The sequence below is a fragment of the Gadus morhua genome, chromosome 5 (assembly GCF_902167405.1).
Source record: "Gadus morhua chromosome 5, gadMor3.0, whole genome shotgun sequence".
NCBI lineage: Eukaryota > Metazoa > Chordata > Actinopteri > Gadiformes > Gadidae > Gadus > Gadus morhua.
The window spans coordinates 20,310,040-20,334,319 of NC_044052.1; the positions used below are offsets into that span (position 1 = coordinate 20,310,040).

Consider the following 24,280-nt stretch of genomic DNA (forward strand, 5'->3'; position numbering starts at 1 on the left):
TGTTACTTTTAGATGAGAACCCCTGGCCAGCCTTTCAGACTGGGTGTCAGGCTAGGGAATTTAAAAACGGGCATCCCTGGTTAGAGTGGAGGGAATCATACAGTTGTTATACAGAATTGAAATTCATAATGTTAATCACTATGCAAATGAGAGTATAGCTAATTCATGGTCATTTTTAAGGTGCAGTAATTTCACACTTTTACACAATTCAATGACTGTATGGAATGTTACATAACAACAGTAAGAGCTCAAATTAGAGCAATTTAAAGAGCCATTAGTCTCCTGTCATCTCTTTCTCATGCACTGGTTAGCCATGATTGTAAATAGTTCATTAAATTATTTTGATTTTGTCCTTGTTTAGCATGTGCTATTGCTACTATAGATATACAAAGGAAAACTGGTCATTTTTGTGTTTTATTTGTTCATACTGTTATTAAAACTGATAAACCTACTCAGCTTTCCATGATTGTAGATAATCGTTATACTCTTAAATCAGCGGGTTGTAGACCCCTGCGTTGGTGAGTGTGGTGCGACACCCCATAAGCGCCACACACGTACACGTACCGGTGGGACGGGTTTGTACGAGGCTGGGAGGGAATCATCACAGTATACCCACTACAACAAAATAGACTACACCACTGGTTGTAGGTATTCCTGTCGTTTAACAAAACGTAACATAAGCTTACGTTGAACTTAAAACTAGCTTAGAAATAGAGTAGCACTCGAATATTCAAGTATAGTAACTCTTTGTAAAAAAAACATTCCCTGATGGATGATATGAAGTGTCATGGCGTCATCAACCGGAACAACAACCAACCAATCAGAGGGGGTGAGGGGCGAGGAATACGGGTCGCAAGGCCAACAAAAGGGGTTCTTGATGTAAATCTTTCTGACTCGTGAGAAGTGTTCTATAAAATGTACGAACGTAGGTAATAAAAAAATAAAACTAACAACGTCGACGCAGACGGCGAGGTGCGCGTTAAGAGATGTGGTTGTTGAGCTGACCCGGGTACTTCTCAAACAGACGCTCCGCCTCTTCGCTGAAGGCATCGCCTTCACACGGGAAACAACATACAAATAAAGTTATTCAAAATGTTGCATTTAAACAACAACTGTAAATCCAGTAAGGGTTGTACATGGGATGTATGTCACGAATAAATACTCGCATAAAATATCTAACTCACCCACAGTACGTTGCTTAGAGTTGGATTTTTTATGTAAGTATTAACTTAGTACATACATGCCGCTCAAAGCATTTTACAATATTGGCCAACATTCACCCATTCATACACACATTCAGACACTTAGGGTGAGGTGTCTTGCTCAGTGACACCTCGACACTCCGTGGATTCAACCAGCAGCCTTCTGGTTACCAGCCAACCAGCTCTACCTCCTGGGCAACATGCCGCCCTTGACAAACATCCCATAGTCTGTGTTTAGTCTGTGTGTTTTCGTTGTGTGCGTTTGCTTACCGTTGTGACAGTTGTGCAGCCAGATGCGATGGCCGTCGTATTTACAGTTACACTTCATGGCGTTGTTGGTGAAGTCGCTCTCCGCCACCTCAAAGTTTGGATTTATAACGATCTGAAGGGGCGGGGGAGGAGGCAGATATCAGCATCGCACAGAGCCACAGAAACAGAGCCTGCCTCTCTCTCTCTCTTGCTCTCGCGCTCTCTCTCTCTCTCTCTGGTCTAAATACGCAGTATTAGTTGAAGTATATTTGCAAATTGACCAACATATTACAGCCTTTACTGTATATATTTTATATCTGTGTATTTTATTCTGTATATGTGACCTGCCTGGTAGTGTAATGACGACCTCGTTTTTATGTTTAGGTGCAACTGCAATGACCAGTGTTTGTCCCTAGAGGGTGCTGTCTTTCCAGTGGGTTTTCCAAGTTGCTCTTGGCTCTCCTTGAGTGTCTAACTCTGGCAGTGCTGATGTCTGACAGGAAGTTTCTACTCAGCTTTAGTTTCCCGTTCCCTCACTTGTATGCACGCTAGAAAACTACCCCAAAACATCTGTATCTTGTCTTCCCAACCCTAACCTCCCGATGAATCACAACCTCAATTCCGACGTGATTCCGTAATCCCAAATGTTTGGCGACTGCCAGGTCGGAGGCCATGACGCTCCCCCGTCCTCGCTCCTTACTTGTAGGATGTAGTTCCCTGGCTTGACGTCTGTGATGTCGATCCACTGGCAGTCGATGTCGTGGCGGTACAGATCCCAGCAGCCCACCGTCACACCCTGCTCCCCGAAGTTGGCGCACTCGTAGCGTTTGGAGATCCCTGGAGAGAGACCCTCTTGTTTATGCATCAGACACAAAACCAAATCTCCTTCCTGGGAACGGCACTGGGAATAGCTCTACGGAATATTGTCTCAGTAAAAACTCACGTAATAGTGATGCATGTTTTACAGACTTTGTAAATCGTTTTGATCGTTTTGGAGCATTGCATTTCAGAACTTGAAATTCAATCGAATACTGGATAGAGGACGTTAACCTTGACCAAAGTATTGCACTGTGTAAAGTATTTCTCCTGCAGTACTTGCAGGAGGGTAAGAGCGTCTTTCTCTTTGGTTCTTCTGACCTTCATAGCATTCGCTGTCCTCCAGACAGAAGCTGGCCTTGTGTCCCTCGGCCACTTTGGTACCATTGGAGGTGAGCAGGTCATAGTGGGTGAAGATGTCCATGCTGTGGTAGTGGCTGCACACCGCAATACACACAATAGCATCAGAACACACACCAGCTCATCACAGAGGTAGGACTGTACTCTAGAGGCCAGGGTGTTTGAATCCCACGAGAGGTTCTGGGTTCCAATCCTCGACGTCCACAGTCTACCTGTAGGCACCTTGAGCAAGACTCCGCCTAACTCCTACCTGCTCCTTAATACCATGTATCGAAAATAACGATGGACAGAAGCATTTGCTCAATGATTACAAATTCATTTAAGCCAGTATCTGCTTACAATACAATAAAAAGGAAGCCAAATGTAACCTTTGAAAACAACCTCAAAACGAAATTGAGTGGAAGTGAAACAGAAAGTGAAAGTGAAAGTGAAACTTAAACAGGAAGTGCTAGGTGGAGGCGGAGGTCCTACCCGTGGCAGGCGTGCCAGACCCAGGAGTGGCGTCCGGCCTTGGGCCTGAAGTCGGAGCGGCCGATGTTGTGTATCTGGGAGGAGAAGCGCAGCAGGCGGCGGTGGCCGTAGGGCCAGTTGGCGCTGGCCGCCGTCTTGGACAGGCAGTTCTCCTCGGCGGCGCAGTACAGCATGTGGAGCGGGCGGTCCTCGATGTAGACCGTCTCCTGGACCACCGGCGCGTTCAGGACCAGGTCCGAGGCCGCTGGTTCGGGGGGGGGAAGGAGACATGTTGGGACCTGGCGGAGCATTGCGGTGATATGCGGGGCGGTGTATGCGTTGGAAACCATTTGTTTATGTAAGTAGGCAGGAACGTCCAGTAAGGGGTCCGAAACCCAGCGAAATATCCCTTTGCGTGTGTGTGCATGTGTGTTTCTATGCAGGTGCATTGAATGTGTCTGTCTGAGTGTGCGTGTGTGTGTGTGTGTGTGTGTGCGGGTACATGCGTGCGTCCGTGTGTGATTGTGAGTGAGTGTGTGTATATGTGTGAACGCATGCGTCCTTGTGCATGTATGCGTGTTCGCTCGCGTGCGTGGTATGTATATATGTACGTGTGTGTGCGCGTACGTTTATGTGTGTTTACGTGCGTGTGGGAACTCACACTCGGAGCAGATAACCCCAGCAGCGAACTTGGCGGCGGTCTTCTGGCAGTTGAGGACCTTGTGGTGCTGACACTGGCTCAGCGACATCTCCGCCCCGGTGCACTTTACCCCGCTCATCACCATCTCCGTCACGTTGCTGCTGTCCCAGTACCACGTTTCCTGACCGCCGGATCGACACACACACACACACACACACACACACACACACACACACACACACACACACACACACACACACACACACACACACACACGGACATAGACACACACAGACACAGACATACACAGGGGGACGTACAGGGAAAAGGACAGAGAGACACACAGAGACACACACAAAGACGGGACACACACAGAGAGAGGAGGGACAGGGAGACGGACAGAGAGACAGAAAGAGAGATGGTCAGAGACACATACAGATGGACACACACAGACACACCAGGACAAACACAGATGAGACACGACAGCTTTAGTGAACATATTTTCACAAGCCAACCATCACTATCCCTTCAAGACATGTGACCCCAACTTCCTCTGAAATAGGCAATAGTCTTGGTTGGGGTCGCATCCCGAGAAGGTGGGCATACACTTTCAACCAATCAGCTTTTAAAGCTGTTCGGACCCCCATCATAGCCAATCGAATCGCACCTCTTTGATTGTGTGGTACCTGATCTTACCTATATCATACTCTTAGATAAACCCTTGGCACTTCCTTGCTTAGACAAGATTGGTCAGAAGATGGCGCTGTTGAGGATGTCTTACCAAACAGCATGTTTAAGATCACCCAGGGCAGGCTAGCCCTGGGAAACGGAATTATTTTAATGGGACGATTTCTTTCAATGTTGTTTATCAATTCTTTTTTGACACTCAATGATCTTTACCGGTAATTGAAAAATATGTTTTCCTCAGATTTACTGCTAACCATATAAAGGGACTTTTAAAAAAACCAAAGCGTCAACAAGCCGCACTGATTGACCTTAAACACACCCAAAAATATCCCCCCCCCGCCCCCCCCCCCCCCCCCAACACACACTAACACCGTAGTTTATCTATTCCTCCAAACAGTCCACCTTAATCCAAACCTCCTACTCACAGAGACGGCGTGCATGGAGTAGCCCAGGCCTAGCTGCCTGCACACCACCATGGCCTCCTTGGTGGTCCAGCCCGCGCTGCACACTGTCCCCCACCGCGGGCCCACCTCTACCTCCACACGGCCCTCATAATTCGTCCGCCCGCCCACAATCCGCACCTGCAGGCGGGGGCCTAGGGGGCGTTAGAGGGGGGGGCGTGTCCGGACCGGGACCTTCGTCGGGGGTTCTCCGCGTTCGTGAGTTCGCACGGAGTTCCGCGTTCCGGTTAGTGTAGCCGTGAAAGCGTTGCGCGGCGGGCTAGCGGTTATTGGTTATTAGCAGTGTGGGGGGGGGCAGGGTAACGCGTTACAGCGGTATATTACTTTGTAGCAGTGATAAAGTAATATGACTCGTCTCTCATATCATTTGGGTAGCAGGTGGCTGCGTTGAGTAATGCTGTTACCATCAAATGGGACAAAATATTTTTGGTTTTCTTTCAGCATGCTTTAAAGATGAGAACCTTACGCCATAAGCAATGGCTGATAAGGTGTGTGGGGGGGGGGGGGGGCTTCAGGCGTGGGGAGACGGTGCACGGTGACCCCTGAGGTAGTTTTGTGGGAGCTTGTCAATCACAGGTCCCATAGTGGACGGCGGACTCTTCGGCTACTGTAGTTTGGGGATGTTATGAGTTTGGCTTGATATTTAAAAGGAAAGTATTGCCTTCCAATGGCAGTAATCTGTAATATGTAACAGTTTGAAAGTACACTGGTTGGTAGAGGGAGCTGCTTGTCTTGTCGCTGAGGACCTGGGTGGGGCCCTCAGTGGGTTCCAGGGATGCGGTCCGCGGTGCCTTCCACGGGGCTGGTTTGATGTGATAGCGGGGTTGGTGTGTTTAGTCTGACAGTGTGTTGCGCTGCTTCCAGTCCCAGCACTGCCAAACCACACATCCTTCTCTGGGTTTAAATTTAGACAGGGCTGCGGTCCGTACTCCCTTTCATTATCTCCTTCGATGAAGAACATCGAGAGAAAGAACGTTGACCAGCGGAGTGGAAACCTGTTCATCTCGGGTCCCATGATGAGACACTGGGTCAGTGGATCCCTTTCAGTGCAGAGGATCTGTGTGATGTCAGGCCCGCCTCCAGCGAGGTCCATTATTGATCCAGTTTTAGCCGACCATCCCTAGCTAAAGAAGCTAAGCTAACCTAAGTGTCTGTTACTTACTTTATTTTGCTTTATTCTTTGTCATATTTTGCTTTAGGTGTTGAACAACCTTTTATTTGGTGCCCCTTTTTTCGCCTTTTTTTTCTGACGTTAGGGAGCTAGGCTTAACCTTGGTTTTTCGTTGGAATCAGAAAGACTGTTTTTGTTTTACTGTACGTCTGTTATGTTTATTATTTTGGCCGTGGCTCACCCTGATGTACAGCTTATTTTGGACTTGATATTCTTTTGTTATAATTACCCCTTTTATTTACTTGTGAAACCAAGATTCTTCACTGTTAGAGTTGGTTTTGTCATCCCCTCCATCCCCTAGCCTAGAGGGTCGTACCAGTGTCACTGCGTGGAGCTATTAGCTTAGCGTGGGTAAGTAACCTACTTTCAGGCCCTGGTTAGCGTAGCCCAGGCCTAGCTGCCTGCAGGCCACAGTGACCTCCTTGCTGCCCCAGCTCTCCCCGCAGATCAAGCCCCAGCTGTGGGTCCGGTTGGGCCCGGGGCCCAGGACCTCCACACGGCCCTCGTACCGCGTGCGTCCTCCCGTCAGGCGGATCTGCGAGGGGTACAGCGGTGAGTCGGCGGTAAGCGGCTAGCATGACGGGACTAGCGGCTAGCATGACGGGGCTAGCGGCTATCATGACGGGGCTAGCGGCTAGCATGACGGGGCTAGCGGCTAGCATGACGGGGCTAGCGGCTAGCATGGCGGGGCTAGCGGCTAGCATGGCGGGGCTAGCGGCTAGCATGAGGGGGCTAGCGTCTAGCATGACGGGGCTAGCGGCTAGCATGACGGGGCTAGCGGCTAGCATGACGGGGCTAGCGGCTAGCAAGACGGGGCTAGCGGCTAGCATGACGGGGCTAGCATGACGGGGCTAGCGGCTAGCATGACGGGGCTAGCGGCTAGCATGACGGGGCTAGCGTCGTGGACACACACAGACGGGCTGGGTCGCTGGCCGTGTAAGATGCTAACCAACGGCTTCAAATTATGCTACATTAGCATCTGAGGATAGCATAATTTTTCCGTCTGAATTTCTGATTACCTTGCATTGTGATGTGTTACTTTTTTAATGTGACAATATTTGCATTGAAAGTACAATTTGAAGTTCCTCATATTATGTAAGAAATATTTGTTGAAGCATTAGCACGGACTGCTGCTTTAAATTTGTTGATCAACGGTTAAGAGACTAATAATCTCTTACTGTACTCTGCCCAGACTGTCCACGTGTGTCAATGGGAGCCATGAAAGGCATTGGCTAGCAACATGTGGACCTGATTCCAGCCATGCCCTTCATCAGAAGCATGTTAGGGTAGACGCCACAAAAACAATCATGTATCAGTCCCCAAAACATATGCACACGGTTTTGGGGATTTACAACATTTGAAGAAAACCAATGCAATGTTAAGTATGTTAATAGTTGTGAAGACCAGAAAGTTAATATATATTTAATTTTATAATATGCAGTAAGGGTTAGAATGGTGAGGTTAGAGACAGTGGAGCTTGAAGACAGAATAGAGAGAGGTAGATTGTGTATGTTGTGATCAATCAGTGTTAATTCTCAATCGCTGATCTCAAGGGGAGGGAAACATCTGAATATATGATGTATATAAGGATATATATACATCTTATATACTGGGGTTAGAAATACTTTTCTCAGTATATATATTGCTCAGTGCTTTTCTAATATGACAGAGAAATATCAACCAAACTACTTTCATAACGTTGGATTAACATTGTGTTCAGTTTACGGGTAACATTTGATCAATGAGATAGAATATCCAAGAATACAGGAATAATATCACATTCTGCCCTGATAATGCCTCCGAATTATTTTTCCAGCAAACCTTCGTTAAAGGCAAACCGTCACGCTGGACTATAGTCTAAAATAATATGATATATAATATTATATAATTCAAGAGAGTTCTGCTTCATACTGGTGTTGCGAAAAGAAACAGGGTCTCCGTTTCCTTGACCAAACACGGAAAAGTCGGACAAGTGACGTTAACAGTCCGACTTTTTCAGCGGGAACGGAGTGGATGTTTCAGACTGCATTAGGGCTGATCGATCAATCAAATTCAAACCTACATTGCGATGTAATGCGATTTGCAAATCCCAAAGTCTTTGACAATTATTTAATTTTTGATTTCTTACTGTTATTGACTGGAGATCAGTAAAATTTGTATTTCTTATCCTTTAACAATTCAATAGATAAATAAAGATGCTATAATATCAATTCATGCATCAATTCATCTCAACACATAGGCCTGGCCTGAAGGAAAAAGCAGTATATGTTGACTGCTTCCAATGTTGTGTTGATCACACCCCAGAATGATTTATTGCTGGTTTATCGAATAATACAGAACATAAGGAACTTTAAAAATAAAAATAAAAATCGCAATATTGGTTGAAATAATCGCAACTCGATTATTTCCCCGAATCGTTCAGCCCTAGACTGCATTTTGATTCACAACGCGCGTATGAAGGGAACCCCTCTCCCAGACTTTCTGGGGGTCCCGGCCCCCCCCAGGGTCAGATGGGCGAGGGGCCAGACAGACAGGGGCGGAGGTGGTAGGAGGGAGAGGGTCTGACCGAGTCCTCCAGGCCCATGTAGGGCACGTGGCAGCGCACGGCCGCGTCCTCTGTGTGGCTGCAGTCCTCCTTGGTGACGTTCTTAAAGGGACACGCCCACAGGCTGCGCTCCAGGCCAGTGCAGCGCACCTCGTTCATGTGGATGGGGCCCATGCCTACACACACACACACACACACACACACACACACACACACACACACACACACACACACACACACACACACACACACACACACACACACATAAACACACATACACACATATAAATACACACATATACATATACATGCACACACACATACACACACACACACACACACACACACACACACACACACACACACACACATATAAATACACACATATACATGCACACACACACATATACACACACACACACACACACACACACACACACACACACACACACACACACACACACAAGTACAAACAAACCAACAAGCATACGGGCAGTCCGGGAAATTGACAGACAGACACACACACACACACACACACACACACAAACAAACCAACAAGCATACACGGGCAGACCGGAAAATTGACAGACAGACACACACGGAAAAGTAAACAGGAAGGCAGGCAGATTAGGAAACTAATTTTCCGCGGTTTTGCATGCTAAGAGATCTTTGCTGTCCTTAAAGGACATCTGAGGAAGCTACTGAGGCTGTTTATGTGAAAAATGTAAAAAGCTTTCCTGCGGTTTGTGACATCACTAGAGGAATGCCCTCTGCTCAAAGACAGTCTGTGATCGAAACTCTTGGACATACACACATGCGCACGCGCATCAACACATACACACACACACACACACTTATGTACACACAGACACTTTCTGAGAAATCTCCTCAGACAAATTTCTTTTCCTGGATCCTGAGTCAGATTATTCAATAGGAGTATGTGTGTGTTTCTCTGTACGTGTTTGGCTGTGTTATTGTGTGTGTGATGCCTTGCTCCCACACACTAGTCTAAACAATTGAGAACTTTCCGCCGAAACATAATCACAGCGAGTGTGAAGGTTGAGGCGCAGTGTAAAGCTGCTCACGACCCTCTCCCACTCTCCTCCACACATTCCTCCCATTCCCGGGATGCCTCCTCCGCTAGGGTTCATCTCCCCCATCCTCCCTCAGGTATTAAAGCCCTCAATGGCGGATGACCTCCGAGATTAGACCGCGGCTCCTGCCTCATATCACCACGGTAACGACTGACGGCTCCACAATGGTGAGCAGTCAGAGCATCTGTAGTCTGACGCCAGCGACAGCGGTCGAAGCAACGGGAGGTGAACACACTCACTTAGTGGCTTGTGTCCATGTTTGGCAACTTTCCCTTTGCGATTTCTTCCGCAAAGCACGCTAAAAAAATGTAGCGCGAGTGGACATCGGAATGTCATTGTTTTTTTACTTTGTTTTGGGACGGACAGCGTAACATTCCAGCACATACTCGAACCTGATCTGGTTTCAGGGTCAGACGTAGACGGCATATGCTACCACTCAAACATTTACAATCCGGATTCATAAAACCCCTCTGATGCCCTCACTCACATCCAGCGTTATTTGTAAATACCTCTGGTTACAGAAACAGAATGCTATGACTGCTGGAATAGTTCATAAAACCACAATGAAAACCATTCATGATGACTAACCTTGGGTTTCTGATTCCTATGTAACTCTGTCCAGCTGGTTTTCCTCGGCCACTAGGCAGTGCGTTGCTATAAAGTTTGTTTTTGTAGCTTCTACTGTTATTGTCCTCACTCGACGACATTTTGACGGCTAAACGTCTCAATGTAAATGTAAAGGCTTAGTTATGGCTCCACGGTGACGCAATGCAATGACCACGCAGTCACTTCGACGCATTCGTGAACCTGTTATGGTTCTGCGTCTGGGTTTACGTAGGGGTTACGTCAGCGGACCAATCACAGCCCTTGCTGCCACGTTGCCTCGACGCAAGGTTACAATATTTGGGAGGCGCACATCAGGCGCTTGCAGTGGACTCAAGGAGGGGTCCTAATGGGTCCGTAACCCCCCTTGGGTTGCGTCGACTTGGAGCCATAATAAAAGCTTAAAGCATTGCGAAAAAAAGAAAGAGTTCTCATTTTATATGTGTGTGTGTGTGGCGGTGGCGGGGCCCTGACCTTGTCCCATGCGGGCCCCCGTGAGGGCCTCCTTGGCACTGCCGAAGCCCAGCTCCCTGCACACCACGCTGGCCGACTGCAGGCTCCAGCGGTCGTCGCACACCGTCCCCCACTGGCTGTTCTTCAGGACCTCCACGCGGCCCTCCCCCACCCGGGCCCCCCCCTTCAGCCGCACGTTGGCCTGGAGAGGGACGCAGAGCACAGCGCTAGCAGGTTAGCATCCGGGACTAGCAGGTTAGCATCAGAGGCTAGCAGGTTAGCATCAGGGACTAGCAGGGCAGCATCCGGGACAGGGCAGGTTAGCATCAGAGACTAGCAGGTTAGCATCCGGGACAGGCAGGTTAGCATCAGAGGCTAGCATGTTAGCATCAGAGGCTAGCAGGTTAGCATCAGGGACTAGCCGGTTAGCATCAGAGACTAGCAGGGCAGCATCCGGAACAGGCAGGTTAGCATCAGAGACGAGCAGGTTAGCATCAGAGACTAGCAGGTTAGCATCAGGGACTAGAAGGTTAGCATCAGAGATGAGCAGGTTAGCATCAGGGACTAGCTGGTTAGCATCAGAGGCTAGCAGGTTAGCATCAGGGACAGGCAGGTTAGCATCAGAGACTAGCCGGTTAGCGCCCGCTCACCGAGATCTTGAGCTTCTTCTTGGCGTTGCTGTGGAGGGTGAAGAGCGGCCCGGGCATGCAGCTGACCACGGCGGGCATGCCCCCCGGGCAGGCCGTGGCGTTGGGCCGGCTGAACTCCAGTGGGCAGGCGGCCAGGTGCACCTCCGTGCCCGTGCACGCCACCGAGTGCACCAGGAAGTGGTGCTTCTGCCGCTCCAGGGACAGCCTAGGGAGGGGGGGGGGGTTACACACAGCGTAAAGGTTAGGTCAGGGTAAAGGGCTGATTATGGTTCCACGTCGATGCGACGCAAGGACCACGCAGAACCTGTTTTGGTTCTGCGTCGGCTTTTAATTAGCGGACCAATCACAGCCCTTGCTGCTGCGTCGCCTCGACGCAACGTCGCAATTTTTGGGAGGCGCACGTCAGGCCCTTGCGGTGGATGTAAGGACGTAACAGGTCCGTAAACCGCCTTGCGGTGCGTCGACTTTGACCCATAATCAGCCCTTTAGGGTAATAAAGCTGATGGCAAATGACTGTACAACAACGTAAACAACAACAACAACAACAAATACCCACAAATCAAAACACGCAGCAAACGGCCGCAGCCATTCACTGCAAAACCCCAGGAGCGTTTTTAAACATTGTTATAAACCTTGTTGAACGGCTAAGGTGATGACACTGACGCTGAGAATGAACTACATGATGCTGTTGCATCATGGTTTCACAGCGGCTGGTTAAAAGAAAAACTTGCATGGAACAAATGTACCCCGACGGGTCATTTGTCCTCCGATTACCTTTTGCCAGAGACGCTGGGTTTAGATTTAGTGTTAGCTTTAGCGTTAGCTTTAGCTTTGGTTGGTTGCCTGCAATGTAAACAGTGGTTAGGGGCAATGAACACAAGATCAGATTATGTTGTCAGATGTCTTCACTTGCAAAGAATACACTTGATGATGTTAAAGATGGATGTTTAAAAGTTTTTCTTTCTGAATTTATGAATAAAGGAAGAAAAATCAATTCAAGTTACTTATTTTGACGATGTAATGCAGAAATTTGCATTACTTGTTTGGTTATAGGATTATATGGTTTTATGGAAAATCCGTATAATCATTATAATGAATAGTACTTTACATGTAACATGAATATCAATTACATGTTTAATCACATACTTATGAGTAGTTAATACTATGTTATTCTAGTATTACACAATAAAATGACAACAGCAATGCTTTCTCCTGAATGGCTCTCCTTGTTGCTGACTGGAATGTAGAGCCATCTAACATCCCATAATATTGTTGCACACAAAGCCTCCCCTGTAACCACTGTACCCGCAACCATTTTACCATACCATTTAAATATTGTTCTCTAATCGATAATTTAGCCAATGTGCCGTATTGTCTCATGGACAGTCTCCTACACTTGTGGGCTTGGTAAATGACCGCATGCTTGTGTGTATTCCTTGTATAATACCCCTGATGGTCTGAGCTCATCCATGGACAGCTAACAGGGCAGAGAATTCAAGGCTGTTGTGTTTTTATTGGAAGGAATTAATCCTGGAAAAACATTATGTCCTGGCCAGACAAACCAGGCTCAGATTGGATCACATCTGTCGCATCACGAGGAGGTTAACCGAGTCCAAATCATAAAACTAATCACTGAAACAGATCCACTTCCGCACTTAGCCTTCAAGGCATCGTTGTGATAATAAATCATCAATTTATTGCACTCTGTGATTGATATTAGGCTTTTGTTTTTCTTCTGGAAAGTTACAGGCCAATATGACTTTATCAAATCTGTTGGTGTTTGTCCCGGCCAGGAAATGTGTTCAAGGAAGAACCAGGCTACGATGAGACTACAGCTACAAACTATAACGACCAATAGAAAGGGCTAAAGGGTTTCCACACATGCAGAGAAACCCGCCTCGAAACTAGCTAGCGACCGGAGCTAAGCTACGTGTCCGGGAACCCACTGTCTCAATGGGACGGTGGGTTAGCCCGCGAGTGGATACCTTGCACTGGCCGTCCCGTTAACCTTTGGCTTGGAGACTTTCACCGCTGCCCTCTTTATGATCGTTCTGCAACAGTCCAACAGCCACCAGAACATCACACACAGCAGAGTACAGCACAGTCGAATCACACACACGACCACACACAAACACACACTCACACAGTTCATAGTACAGTACAGGCCTCGAGGCTGCGTTTACACAGGAAGCTGTCTTGTATGCGGACAGCCAAGAAACACACACACACACACACACACACACATACACACGTACATCTACACATCAGGCTGTCGAAGGGTCATTGCTAATCTTCTGCTAGACGCTGTCGTGATAATGTGAGACCGGGATTACGGAGGCTGTACAAAGGCAACAGACCGGCCTTGGCGTCCTGTCATTGGGTTCACCGAGACAGCCCGGCGTGTGGACAGAGAGGCGAGCCGGAGTGCGTTCCTGTCTGGACAGGAAGTGGCACTGGCGAAGGGTAAACAGCGCGCTGCCGGGCGGCCATTAGAGTGGAGAGCATACATTCTTCATGAGCGGTATGCACACGCGGTAATGCTTCACACAGCCGCGACAGACACTCTTAATGTCTGTGGAAATCATGTTTTCCATCTCTCTTAGACTGATTGATTGAGTTCTTCTGTGATCGGCTGAGTGGGACTGGCAAGTCAAAACTCTGGATATTTTGGGTGTGATTATAAATATTTGATTGTGTTTTGTGATTGTCCTTTGTTTTTTTACGAGAACCCACACAACCACCGTCCTTCTAGCTTATTAAACTGAGATGTCTTCACATCTGCCTTCCAGACAAACAAAAGAAGTTCATGGGAGGTTAGACAATTTGGGTTTTGGCTCGGATTCTGTCTGCTGTCTGGCCTGTCTTTCATAACGTGAAGACTGGTTCTTCCACTGTGGCTATGGTCCATCTGCCATCTTTTCGACGGAGGAAACGATGGAAAAACAAACACAACAGATTCAGCAGCGCTTGCCAAGTACCAAACAGTGGCTCAGTAATCTGAATGCAGGAATTGTGTCTGGTCAATTTTTAAAGGTCCCCTCTTTTTCCAACTGGTCTGATGATCATTAGCCAATCAACACGACACCTGGTGGTCCGCGAGGGGCTCTTCAGTTTTCCACAAAATGAAACCATGGACCTCAGAGTTCCCGCTCGGTGTGCTGAGAGAAGAGGAACAGTCCTGCTATTGATGCTTTCTCTGTTTCTTCAGACCCCCGCTACAACCAGTGTGATCTGGAAATGCCAACCTCCATTCCTACACCCGTCCCTCTTTTCCTACTCATCCACCCATCCTCCTCCTCATCCTCCTCCTCCTCCTCCACCTCCTCTTCCATCTGTCCCTCTCCCCGTCCCTGCCTCCTCCTATCCTTCTCTCCACCTCTCTCCGTCCCTCCCTGCTCCTCCTCCACCTCCTCTTCCGCAGTACTCCGGCGGTTTTCCATCCGGTCCTCACCTTCACACGCAACTGAGAAAGCCCATGTTTCCCCTCGTACTGCTGTGAAGGGAGGAGCTGGGTGGGGGGGGGGGGGGGGGGGAGGGGGGAGGGAGGAGGGAGGAGTCGGGGTAGAGACGGGGAGAGAGGAGAGGCCTATGGAGAGGAGAGGGAGGAGGCAAGGAAAGAGAGGTGGGAGGTATACAGGGAATCTGAGGAGGGCAGGAGAGAGAGTTCAGGAGAGGTTGCGAGTGATCTTAGCTACATCTAGCACGCGTTGGTCCCATGTGTAGCATGTGCTCTTAGCTACGTCTAGCATGCGTTGGTCCCATGTGTAGCATGTGCTCCTAGCTACACCTAGCATGCGTTGGTCCCATGTGTAGCATGTGCTCTTAGCTACACCTAGCATGCGTTGGTCCCATGTGTAGCATGTGCTCTTAGCTACACCTAGCATGTGCAGCATGTGTTGCTCTTAGCTAACTACAGGCTGCCTGTGGCAGTGGTTCAACCTCTGCCATATCTTGGCCAGAAATGTTGAAAAAGACTGCATACAAAGAAATCTGAATCGACAACATATAACCTTATCTTGTAACGTTCTAATGAGTCTGAGGTGATGAGAAATATCGGTTTAAATCCGCTCAACGGTGGAGTGACCTTTCTCATTATACGTTTTCAAAAACAAAAATGATGCGTATGAATGCAATCTCTCATGTCGATAATATATATGTATAATAATATTAAATGGACTCAAATGTAAGTAATGTAATGTGAGATCTCGCCATTGTTTCCTACTCCTACGCTTCAGGCTTCTCTCAAAGCCGATGACTCACAGTGTGGTGTTGAATGTCTAGACTTCCCCAAACCAATTTGGGAGGTTGTGTGTGTTCAGGACTCGTCCAAAGAGCAACACGACCAAAGGGACGGCAGCACTCTGCGCACTTGTTGTTTCTGATTGGCCTACGTTTGTGCCGGATGACGTAACTGACAAATGACGACACCTGGGAACAATTCGAGCCAATCGGAAAGGACCTCTGCGAAAACCCTGCGTTAGGAGATTTGTATATAGCACAGCTGTGGCCTGTACCAACTGGACTGCTGCTCCGTCCAGCCGACATCGGGTTGGATACTCCCACGTGTGATGTCACTAATGGGTAGAGTTGTTTTCCGATACCGATATAAGTATCGGAAATTCCTCCGATGCTGCCTACTACGCAGGCAAAGATCATTTCAAAACACGTGCAGTGTTATTCTGCGTTCGGTAATGGTCGGATGCATTGGCTGCACGGACGCATAACTACAAGAATACAAATGTAATATAATTATAGTTAGTTCTGAAAAAATAAGTAGGTGGACCGACCATACGATACTGACATCGTAAGAGAACCCTTCAATAAGAACAAGGGCTATTAGTAGTTACAATGCTAGACGCTGTATCGGTATATACTCGGTATCGGCCGATACTCAAGTTCAGGAATCTGTATCGGTATCAGAAAGGAAAAAATGGTATCGGAACATCAACATGACGCTTTATAGTCGTTTAAATAATTTTGTAAGCATGTTGGCCCGCGGCCGCTTACTTGTAGAACTTCTTGTTGACCTTCCGCTCGTGGGGGAACCCCAGCATCCCGCACACCACCCGCGTGTTCTTGGGGGTCCAGCCCAGGTCACAGACCTGGGTCCAGCTGTCCTTGTGCTTCACCTCAAGCACGCCCTCCGTCACGGGCATCCTCCTTTTGGCTCCGCCCACCACCACTCGCAGCCGCACCTCCTCCACCTTGTTCTCGTCCACGTGGGCCTGTGGGCGGAGGTGACGAAGGAGGAACACGCAATATTTCTCTGTTTCCATTTAAGACGCTTTTATCCAAAAGCGACTTACGACCGTTCATTCACACACTGACAGCGAGTCAACCCTACAGGGCGACAGCCGGCTCGTCGGGAGCAGTGAGGGTGAGGCGTCTCGCTCAGGGACACCTCCACACTCGAGCCGGGGATCGAACTAGCAACCTTCCAGTTACAAATCAACCCCCTCACCCTCCTGAGCTGCTGTCGCCACCTTAACCACATGCGTGTTCTGTCAGAAGGGTTGTGGGTTCGAAACCCCGATCCTTGAGCAACTTGGTGACCCCCACCTGCTCAGTACTGTCCTGGGTCTAGAAGGGGATTCACTCTTGGCTGCTTTTTCACTCAATGTGTATAAAATATTAGGTTACAAAAGTCTTTGGCTGGAGGAATAAAGACCCTGAAACCGACCAAATGTCCTACACAATAACAAATAAATAATTTGTTATTGTGTTATTGTTATTTATTTATTGATTTTTTATCAATAAATAAATAAATGTCCATCAAGAAACTACACTCAGCTATAATAGGTTATTATGTTTGGGAAATGGAGGCCCAGATCTGAGAGGGAGAGTGTTGACCAAATCAGCGACACACACATGATGAACAAAGCACAGTTACGACCTGATCCCGTCATCTCTGTAACGCATTTAAATTCCTCTGAATGACTGGAGCAGACGGGGGGATGAGTCATGGTCTCTCTCTCTCTCTCTCTCTCTCTCTCTCTCTCTCTCCTCTCTCTCTCTCTCTCTCCTCCCTCCCTCCCTCCCTCCCTCCCTCTCTCTCTCTCTGCAGTAAATCACCTCAGTCGCGCTTCAGCGGAGAGACTCTGGCAGGCGTGTGTCAGTGATCCCCGCCTCGACACCACGTTTGTTTGGAAGTTCGCTCCCGAGGGACAAACGTAACGCCAACCAGAATTACAGATTGTGAAATGTTTTCCTCTTTCTTCCGTCACTCTCTGGTCCTCACCACATGAGGCATGTGTGAGATAACTGAAAGCAGGTGAGCTCAGCACGTAGTCTGAGGGCCTGGCTCCCAGGCTCAGCCCGGCCCCCTGTAGTCCATAAGTCTAGGAGATCGCAAGGCAAGGCTTCTATAACGGTACATAGGAACCGGGTTCATGCCCCGATACCCACAGACTGAGGTGTTTGTGTCCCGGAGCAGGACGCCAGACCCCACCTGCTCCTTAAAGGCGACATATTATACCACCAGGTGCGAATGTGATTAGCCGTTACAAGCCGCTTTGGGAATCGGCCTCTTCTGACACCACCAGTGGGCGTGTCCACCTAGATGTGTGCTGGACAGATGAGGAATGTTTGCTTCAGTCCACTGGGTAGGCTGGTAGAGTGATCTATCCATTGTACCTCTAGTTGGACACGCCCACTTTTGATGTCAGAAGAGGCTGACTTTCAAAACGGCTTCTAACGGCTAATACCACGCGTACCTGGTGGTATAATATGTCACCTTTAAGGACATTTGAATGATCTGTATTTCAGACGTAAGGCATTCTCGAGTCACTTTGGTAGACGCATCTCCTTATTATAAAGGATGGGACCTTCATAGTCCCAGACGGGAAACACAGAACGGTAGATCGTTCATTCGTTCAACGACAGAAACTTGAAGTGTTGTTTTTATGCCAAACGTTTCGGTGTTGCTGTGTCGCTACCCTCCTTAAAGTATGACCGACACCGTGTCCCTTCAGTAGCTAGCTACTGTAGCTAAATGCCAAGCATGAACACGTAGCCAGTAAGGACCTGCTGTGTTAACTGGTTCCAGGCCCTGCTGTCTGTATGCTTAGCCTTAGCTGGGAGCGACCTAAGGAGCGTGGTAGATGCCGAACACATGGCTGATCGTGCAGTCTATTGGCTGCGGGGCAGGGAGCATAACGTATACCGACTTCCAGGCTGATTTCTCTCTGAAACCATCGCTCCCACCACGTCCCAGTTGGGGGGGGGGGGGGGGGGGGGGGGGGGGGGGGGGGGGGGGGGGGGGGGGGGAGCTGAGGTAACCTCACAGTCGTACTGCATTACTACAACATTGAATCAACATGTTGTTTACCTACTTTCTCCTCAAACTACACTACAGTAAATGAACATGCTGTTTATACGCTTCCTTAGTCAACATACTTTACTGCTGCTTATAAACACGCTCTTTACAAAAGTTCACCTCATACTACAGCGAATGAACACCTTGTTTACAAGCGTTAACCTCATGCTACAGCGAATGAACACGCTGTTTGCATACGCTCTTTTAAAGGCTGCTTATGGTTCCACGTCAACGCTGGTTTTGGTTTTGGTTTTGGTTCTGCGTCGGGTTTAAGTGAGCAGACCAATCACAGCCCGCAAGGCAACAAATTCTTCGGAAGCCTTTAGTCTTCACACTACAGCGAATGAACACAATGTTTACATGCGCTCTCTTATTCATCCCACTGCAGCTAATGAACACGTTGGCTACGTACGTCGATGACGTTGGAGTCCACGAAGCCGGGGATCCTCTCGTCCTTGCAGACCACCCCGGCGTCCTCATCGTGGGTGCAGTCGCTGCTGCCCCAGCCGCGAGACTTGCAGGCGTCGATGCTCTTCTCGCCGCCGTTGCACAGCACGTTGTCCAGCCAGATCTTCCCTGAGCACCAGAGAAAGAGAGACAACCGTTCAGCTTACAAAGCCCCATCCAAAGGGGTGGAGGTCATGGGGTGGAGGTCATGGGTCAACATTTGTGATACCCTCAACTCACCGACACCCTGATAGAAATGTATTTCTGTCAATACTTTTAAGTTGATTACTACTAGTTATAATTGAATAATAGTCAAACTTTCGCCCCGCCGGAGCTGCTCGTCCGCTGGTCCACAAAATCTTAGCTATGCTCTGATTGGAGGGGAGTGGGGAAGTGGGGAGTAATATTCAAATGTGCCCCCTTCCTACGTAGGAGGGGGCGCCGAAACGGAATCGCTCGTTTGGTAGCAGTAGGCGGGGTACCTTCAGAAATGCATATCTCACTCAGAAAATCATGTACAGACTTTTTTCAAAAATGTATGCGTGTGGGAGCACCAGAGACACAAAACAACACCCCAGATCCCAGGAAAAGTGTTGTTTTAAGTGTTGTTTATAATATGTCCCCTTTAAACCGCGTTCAGACTGCAGTTGCGTCTTGCGACCAGAGAGGGCGCTAACGTGCCACCGCCGTCTTGTGCGTCAGGAAAGGAGAGCAGTAGTAGGCAGACGCGGCCGGCTCTCACCTTGGCCCTTGCCGTACTTGGCGCTGTGGGCCCACCCCGTGGCGGAGACGAAGCCCAGCTGGCGGCACAGCACCTGGGCGTTGGCCAGGGAGAAGTCGTCGTCACAGATGGTGCCCCACTCGCCCTGGTAGAAGACCTCGATGCGCCCCTCGTTGTGCTTGCGGGGGTACCCCACCAGGCGGAACTTGAGGCGGTCGCCGTGGGCTGCCGAGGGGGAGGGCTTGGCCGGGGTGGGGGCCGGGGGCAGTGGTCACCGGCGGGGGCGTGGGCGTGGTCCTGGGCGTGGTCACCGGCGGGGGCGTGGGCGTGGTCCTGGTCCTGGGCGTGGTCACCGGCGGGGGCGTGGGCGTGGTCCTGGTCCTGGGCGTGGTCACCGGCGTGGGCGTGGTCCTGGTCCTGGGCGTGGTCTGGGCGAGGGTGGAGGCGGACAGCCACAGCACCAACAGGGAGGGTGGCCGGGGACAGCCGCTGGCTGTGGGGGGCATGGCTGGAGGCTAGACGGGGGGGGGGGGGGGGGACATGGGGTCAGAGGTCAGAGGTCAAAGGTCAGATTGTGGGGTCATTGGTTTGGAACGATGTGAAATGGAGAGTGACCGTGTTTACCTTGTTGGAAAATATTTGTGCTTAATATTATATATTATTAATAGAGCTGTCAAGCGATTAAAATATTTAATCGTGATTAATCGCATTAATGTCATAGTTAACTCTAATTAATCGCGATTAATCACAATTTCTTTTTCTATGCTAAATATCCCTTGATTTTTTTGTCCCATAATTCTTCTCATTTTAATTCTGTTATTAACATGGTGAAGTGCATCGGCTTGCCTTGTGCAAATGATTTTTTATTGATAACAACATTGGCATATACACTGATCAAAACAGGACGATACAAAAAAGAGCCTATAGTGCAATTAAACGACTGCTTTGAACAAATGTCATTTGAACATAGCAGTCAGGCTACTGCTTCTTTGTTTTGAGCCAAAGAAAAAAAAAAAAAATATATATATATTTTTTTTTTTTATAAAATAATTGCGTTAATCGCGCTGATAAAAAATTTAACGTCGTTAAATTTGGGTTTGCGTTAACGCCGTTAATAACGCGTTTAAACTGACAGCTCTAATTATTAATTATTAAAGTTATTAATATAACTGTTTAAACTCGGTGAACCAACCAGCCACAATTCAGGTTTTATGTCACAAGCCAATCAGCCAACCTCCCCCTTTCATGCAGACGCGTTGAGTATCTCTGTGAGTGGACAAGACAAACAGGAGCCTACCGACCGATGATAACCAATTATCAACCAAACCAACCAATCACATCACTGTGGGGGGCTAGGAGGGGCGGGCTCTAACCTATAGTGACATCGCACGCACAGTCTGCCCAGCGGGCCGTGCCAACTGGTCGGCTGAGGGTCAAACGTCACACACTCGGTGCATGAAACGAGTCCTTAACTAAGGGTTATCATAACCCTCTCAAACAACAGATTAAACCAGAACAGATTCATCACGGACAGGACAAGATAGACGGTATTTATCCCAGATGGGACATTTTAACCACCCGAACTCACATCAACACTAGATTGGTGAATTAGATTAATGTCAAGATATTCCTGTTCCATTAATACAATTTAGCATATTCACCAAGCACTAGATTATTACATTTGGTAGGTTAGGATATTAGAATAAGGTTAAGGTTAGGTTATTCCACTTGTATTAATATAACTGGAATAAGGTTAAGGTAAGGATATTCCCATTGTATAAATGGAACTGGATTAAGGTAGAGGGTTAAGGTTACTCAGTTGTATTAAAGCAACTGGAATATAAGGTTATGTTAAGGTTAGGTTATTCCCGTTGTAATATAACTGGAATAAGGTTAGGTTAACGCTATTCCAGGTGTATTAATAGAACTAGAATAAGTTTAAGGTTCTTCCAAGGGTATTAATAGAAACTGGAATAAGGTTAAGGTTAGGTTAACGTTAATCCATGTGTATTAATAGAACTAGAATAAGGTTAAGGTTAATCCAACTGGGTTAAGGTTAAGGTTATTACAGTTCTATTCAGCGTTGTCTCTAACAAACAGGCTGCAGGGCCGATGGACCTGCTCGTCCAATCAGGTCACAGACGGGGAGACTGCTTTAGAGCGGCACGTCTGCAGTGGCGGTCTGATGTGAAACATCTGGCCAGCTGTTTACCGGACGACGCGGGGAAAGTATACCCCGAGATTTAAAGACACAGAGGCACTTGGGGAGCCAAAACAAATCTAATTCAATCCAAAACATCATTGTGTGTGTGCGTGTGTGTGTGTGTGTGTGTGTGTGTCATTGTAACTTGTAACTGCCATCGTTAATGCAGCAGAGAAAGATATACTTTAGACATTAGTATCTAACATGTGCCTAGTCACAGTGCTACGGATCGCCTTACTTGAGATAGGCTGTGTATGTGATCTGTACATGGAAATGGCTTTCAACGATAAAATCCTTAAATACCAGCCCATTCTGGAAATTCTAAGGGACCTAGGCTACCAATGCAAGCTAATAGTGTTTATTTTTGGAAGCTTGGGGCATGTCCACAACCGTGTTTTCAGCTGGGCTCTCCAGCAGAAAATCTAAAAAATTAGCAAAGTTCTGCTCCATATCAGCAGTGATAGGCAGTCTGGCAGTGTGGCGCAGGAGATGTTTTTTGTACCCTTGAACAACTTATCTTATCTCTGAAATATTTGAATCTTGTCTCTTGTAATGTGATTGGTGGATTCAAATAAAGAATTAAATGTGTGTGTGTGTGTGTGTGTGTGTGTGTGTGTGTGTGTGTGTGGTGTGTGTGTGTGTGTGTGTGTGTGTGTGTGTGTGTGTGTGTGTGTGTGTGTGTGTGTGCGTGTGTGTGGCCACGTGATCGGCCTCTATAGTAGTGTACTTGTCATTGACCTTATCCAACGGGGTTAAACATGGCTTTCAGTGCGACATTTCAAGGCTGCTTCTGTGGACCCATTTAGACCTTTTAGTGTTCGCTGTCTAAACATCCATTTAAAACGTGTCTGTGCATCATGACTAGGGTCGCCTAGGGCGGCCATATAGACCTGCTATTGATACCTCGAAAGCAATGGAACCGAGGCCTCCATCTCTGAGCTTGAGGGCCCCACTAGATCCCTGAGCCACACATACGGTAGTGTGTGGGGTTGGTAGGAGGACCGCAGGTTAAAACGCTCCCAAGTCGAGTCTCACGGGGACGCGCATGCGCACGCCTCACTCACACATCTGGGCAGTTTTCCCCTCACAGAAAGACATGGCGTGACGGAGTACCTGAATGTCTGTCTTTAATTAAAAACGGTCATTTTAGATCAAACCTCAGTAAGCACATGGCACGGATGGACGTGGCTAAACCAGGATGGTTGATTTCATAAGATAACGCCTTATTATTATTAACCTTCTGAAACTATCTTCTGGGTGGGTTTCAAATGGCATTCCACTGAGGCATTACATCACCTCAGAAACAAAGTGAAGTAACCTGTAAAGTGGAGGTTATAAAATACAATAGTTTTGTCATAAGACTTTTCATTTCAATAGTTCAAACTCCTAGCATCAAAATCGGAAAAGCGATCCGAAAGTCTCATAAAACTGATGATTGATTATCAAACCTTCATTGGTTATGAAACCATGAGGACCGGGGTTCACCGTGCATCCCATCCATATCCCTAGGGTTACACAACGGATCCACAGAAGCTCTCTAAACCTCTCCACAACCTCCAAGAAGTTTCAACCACACAGCGAAGAGTGGAGGATCCAATGCGGTATCAATATCAACCTTATCTAAACCTTTTCCACATTTAAATTTGACAATTTTCCTTCACCTCATCATCATCTCTCAACTGTTTAAAACAAAGAGCTTCGGACGAACCGTCTCACTGTCAGAGGCTCGCCGTCCCCCGTCCCCCCCTTCCCGTTATCCACTCGATCGCATCCCGCACCCGTCCCACATCTCCTAAAGTAATTTAGTTCGTCTGGTTGGATCTCGTACCTTATTGTTTTCCCCACCAGAAGAGACGGCCAGTGGACTCCGATCCAGCCGATGTGGTGCAGTCTAATTATCGGGACTTTTACGACGCCTAACGGCTCTTGAGGGACAGCAGATATTCCACACTTTCGCTAATTCATGCTTCAATCACTGGGGGGTTAATTTGTGGTTCAGAGGACCACCGAACAGCCAATTACCGCCTTTCACTTTCTCCGTCTGCAAATTGCCAGCTGTACACCCCTGGCCGGGAGGAGGGGGAGGTGGGCGGGAAGGGCCAGAGGAGGAGGAGGAGGGGACCTCGGCACGACTTGAAGGGGGCTGGATGTTGGCCTTGTTGGGACACTGGCTCTTTCATAGTGTGCTGGAGGTTACTATGCAAAGTGAGTTT

The 24,280-nt window shown here is 48.1% G+C and overlaps 2 protein-coding genes across 3 annotated transcripts; both read right to left on the reverse strand.

The window, feature by feature from the left end:
* Window positions 1-649: 649 nt before the first annotated feature.
* Window positions 650-19,272, reverse strand: loxl3b (lysyl oxidase-like 3b). 2 transcript variants are annotated; one of them, XM_030357522.1, is made up of 14 exons: window positions 19,109-19,272; window positions 16,389-16,606; window positions 13,367-13,432; window positions 12,156-12,224; window positions 11,382-11,586; window positions 10,753-10,933; window positions 8,603-8,757; window positions 4,830-4,985; window positions 3,739-3,898; window positions 3,099-3,342; window positions 2,589-2,704; window positions 2,152-2,288; window positions 1,473-1,584; window positions 650-1,053 (listed from the first exon to the last, which is right to left on the reverse strand). In XM_030357522.1, exons 2-14 carry the CDS (start codon window positions 16,535-16,537, stop codon window positions 980-982), a joined length of 1,824 nt encoding a protein of 607 aa, XP_030213382.1. In that variant the 5' UTR covers window positions 16,538-16,606; window positions 19,109-19,272; the 3' UTR covers window positions 650-979. The 2 variants fall into 2 exon arrangements, with proteins under 2 accessions (XP_030213382.1, XP_030213383.1); XM_030357523.1 differs by lacking the exons at window positions 4,830-4,985; window positions 12,156-12,224 and adding an exon at window positions 6,401-6,571.
* A 619-nt stretch (window positions 19,273-19,891) lies between these two features.
* On the reverse strand, window positions 19,892-24,161 carry LOC115544528 (G8 domain-containing protein DDB_G0286311-like). Its single transcript, XM_030357528.1, has 2 exons — window positions 23,896-24,161; window positions 19,892-20,379 (listed from the first exon to the last, which is right to left on the reverse strand). The coding sequence occupies exon 2, from the start codon at window positions 20,368-20,370 to the stop codon at window positions 19,987-19,989; it is 384 nt and encodes a 127-aa protein (XP_030213388.1). The 5' UTR covers window positions 20,371-20,379; window positions 23,896-24,161; the 3' UTR covers window positions 19,892-19,986.
* Between the last annotated feature and the right edge of the window lie 119 nt (window positions 24,162-24,280).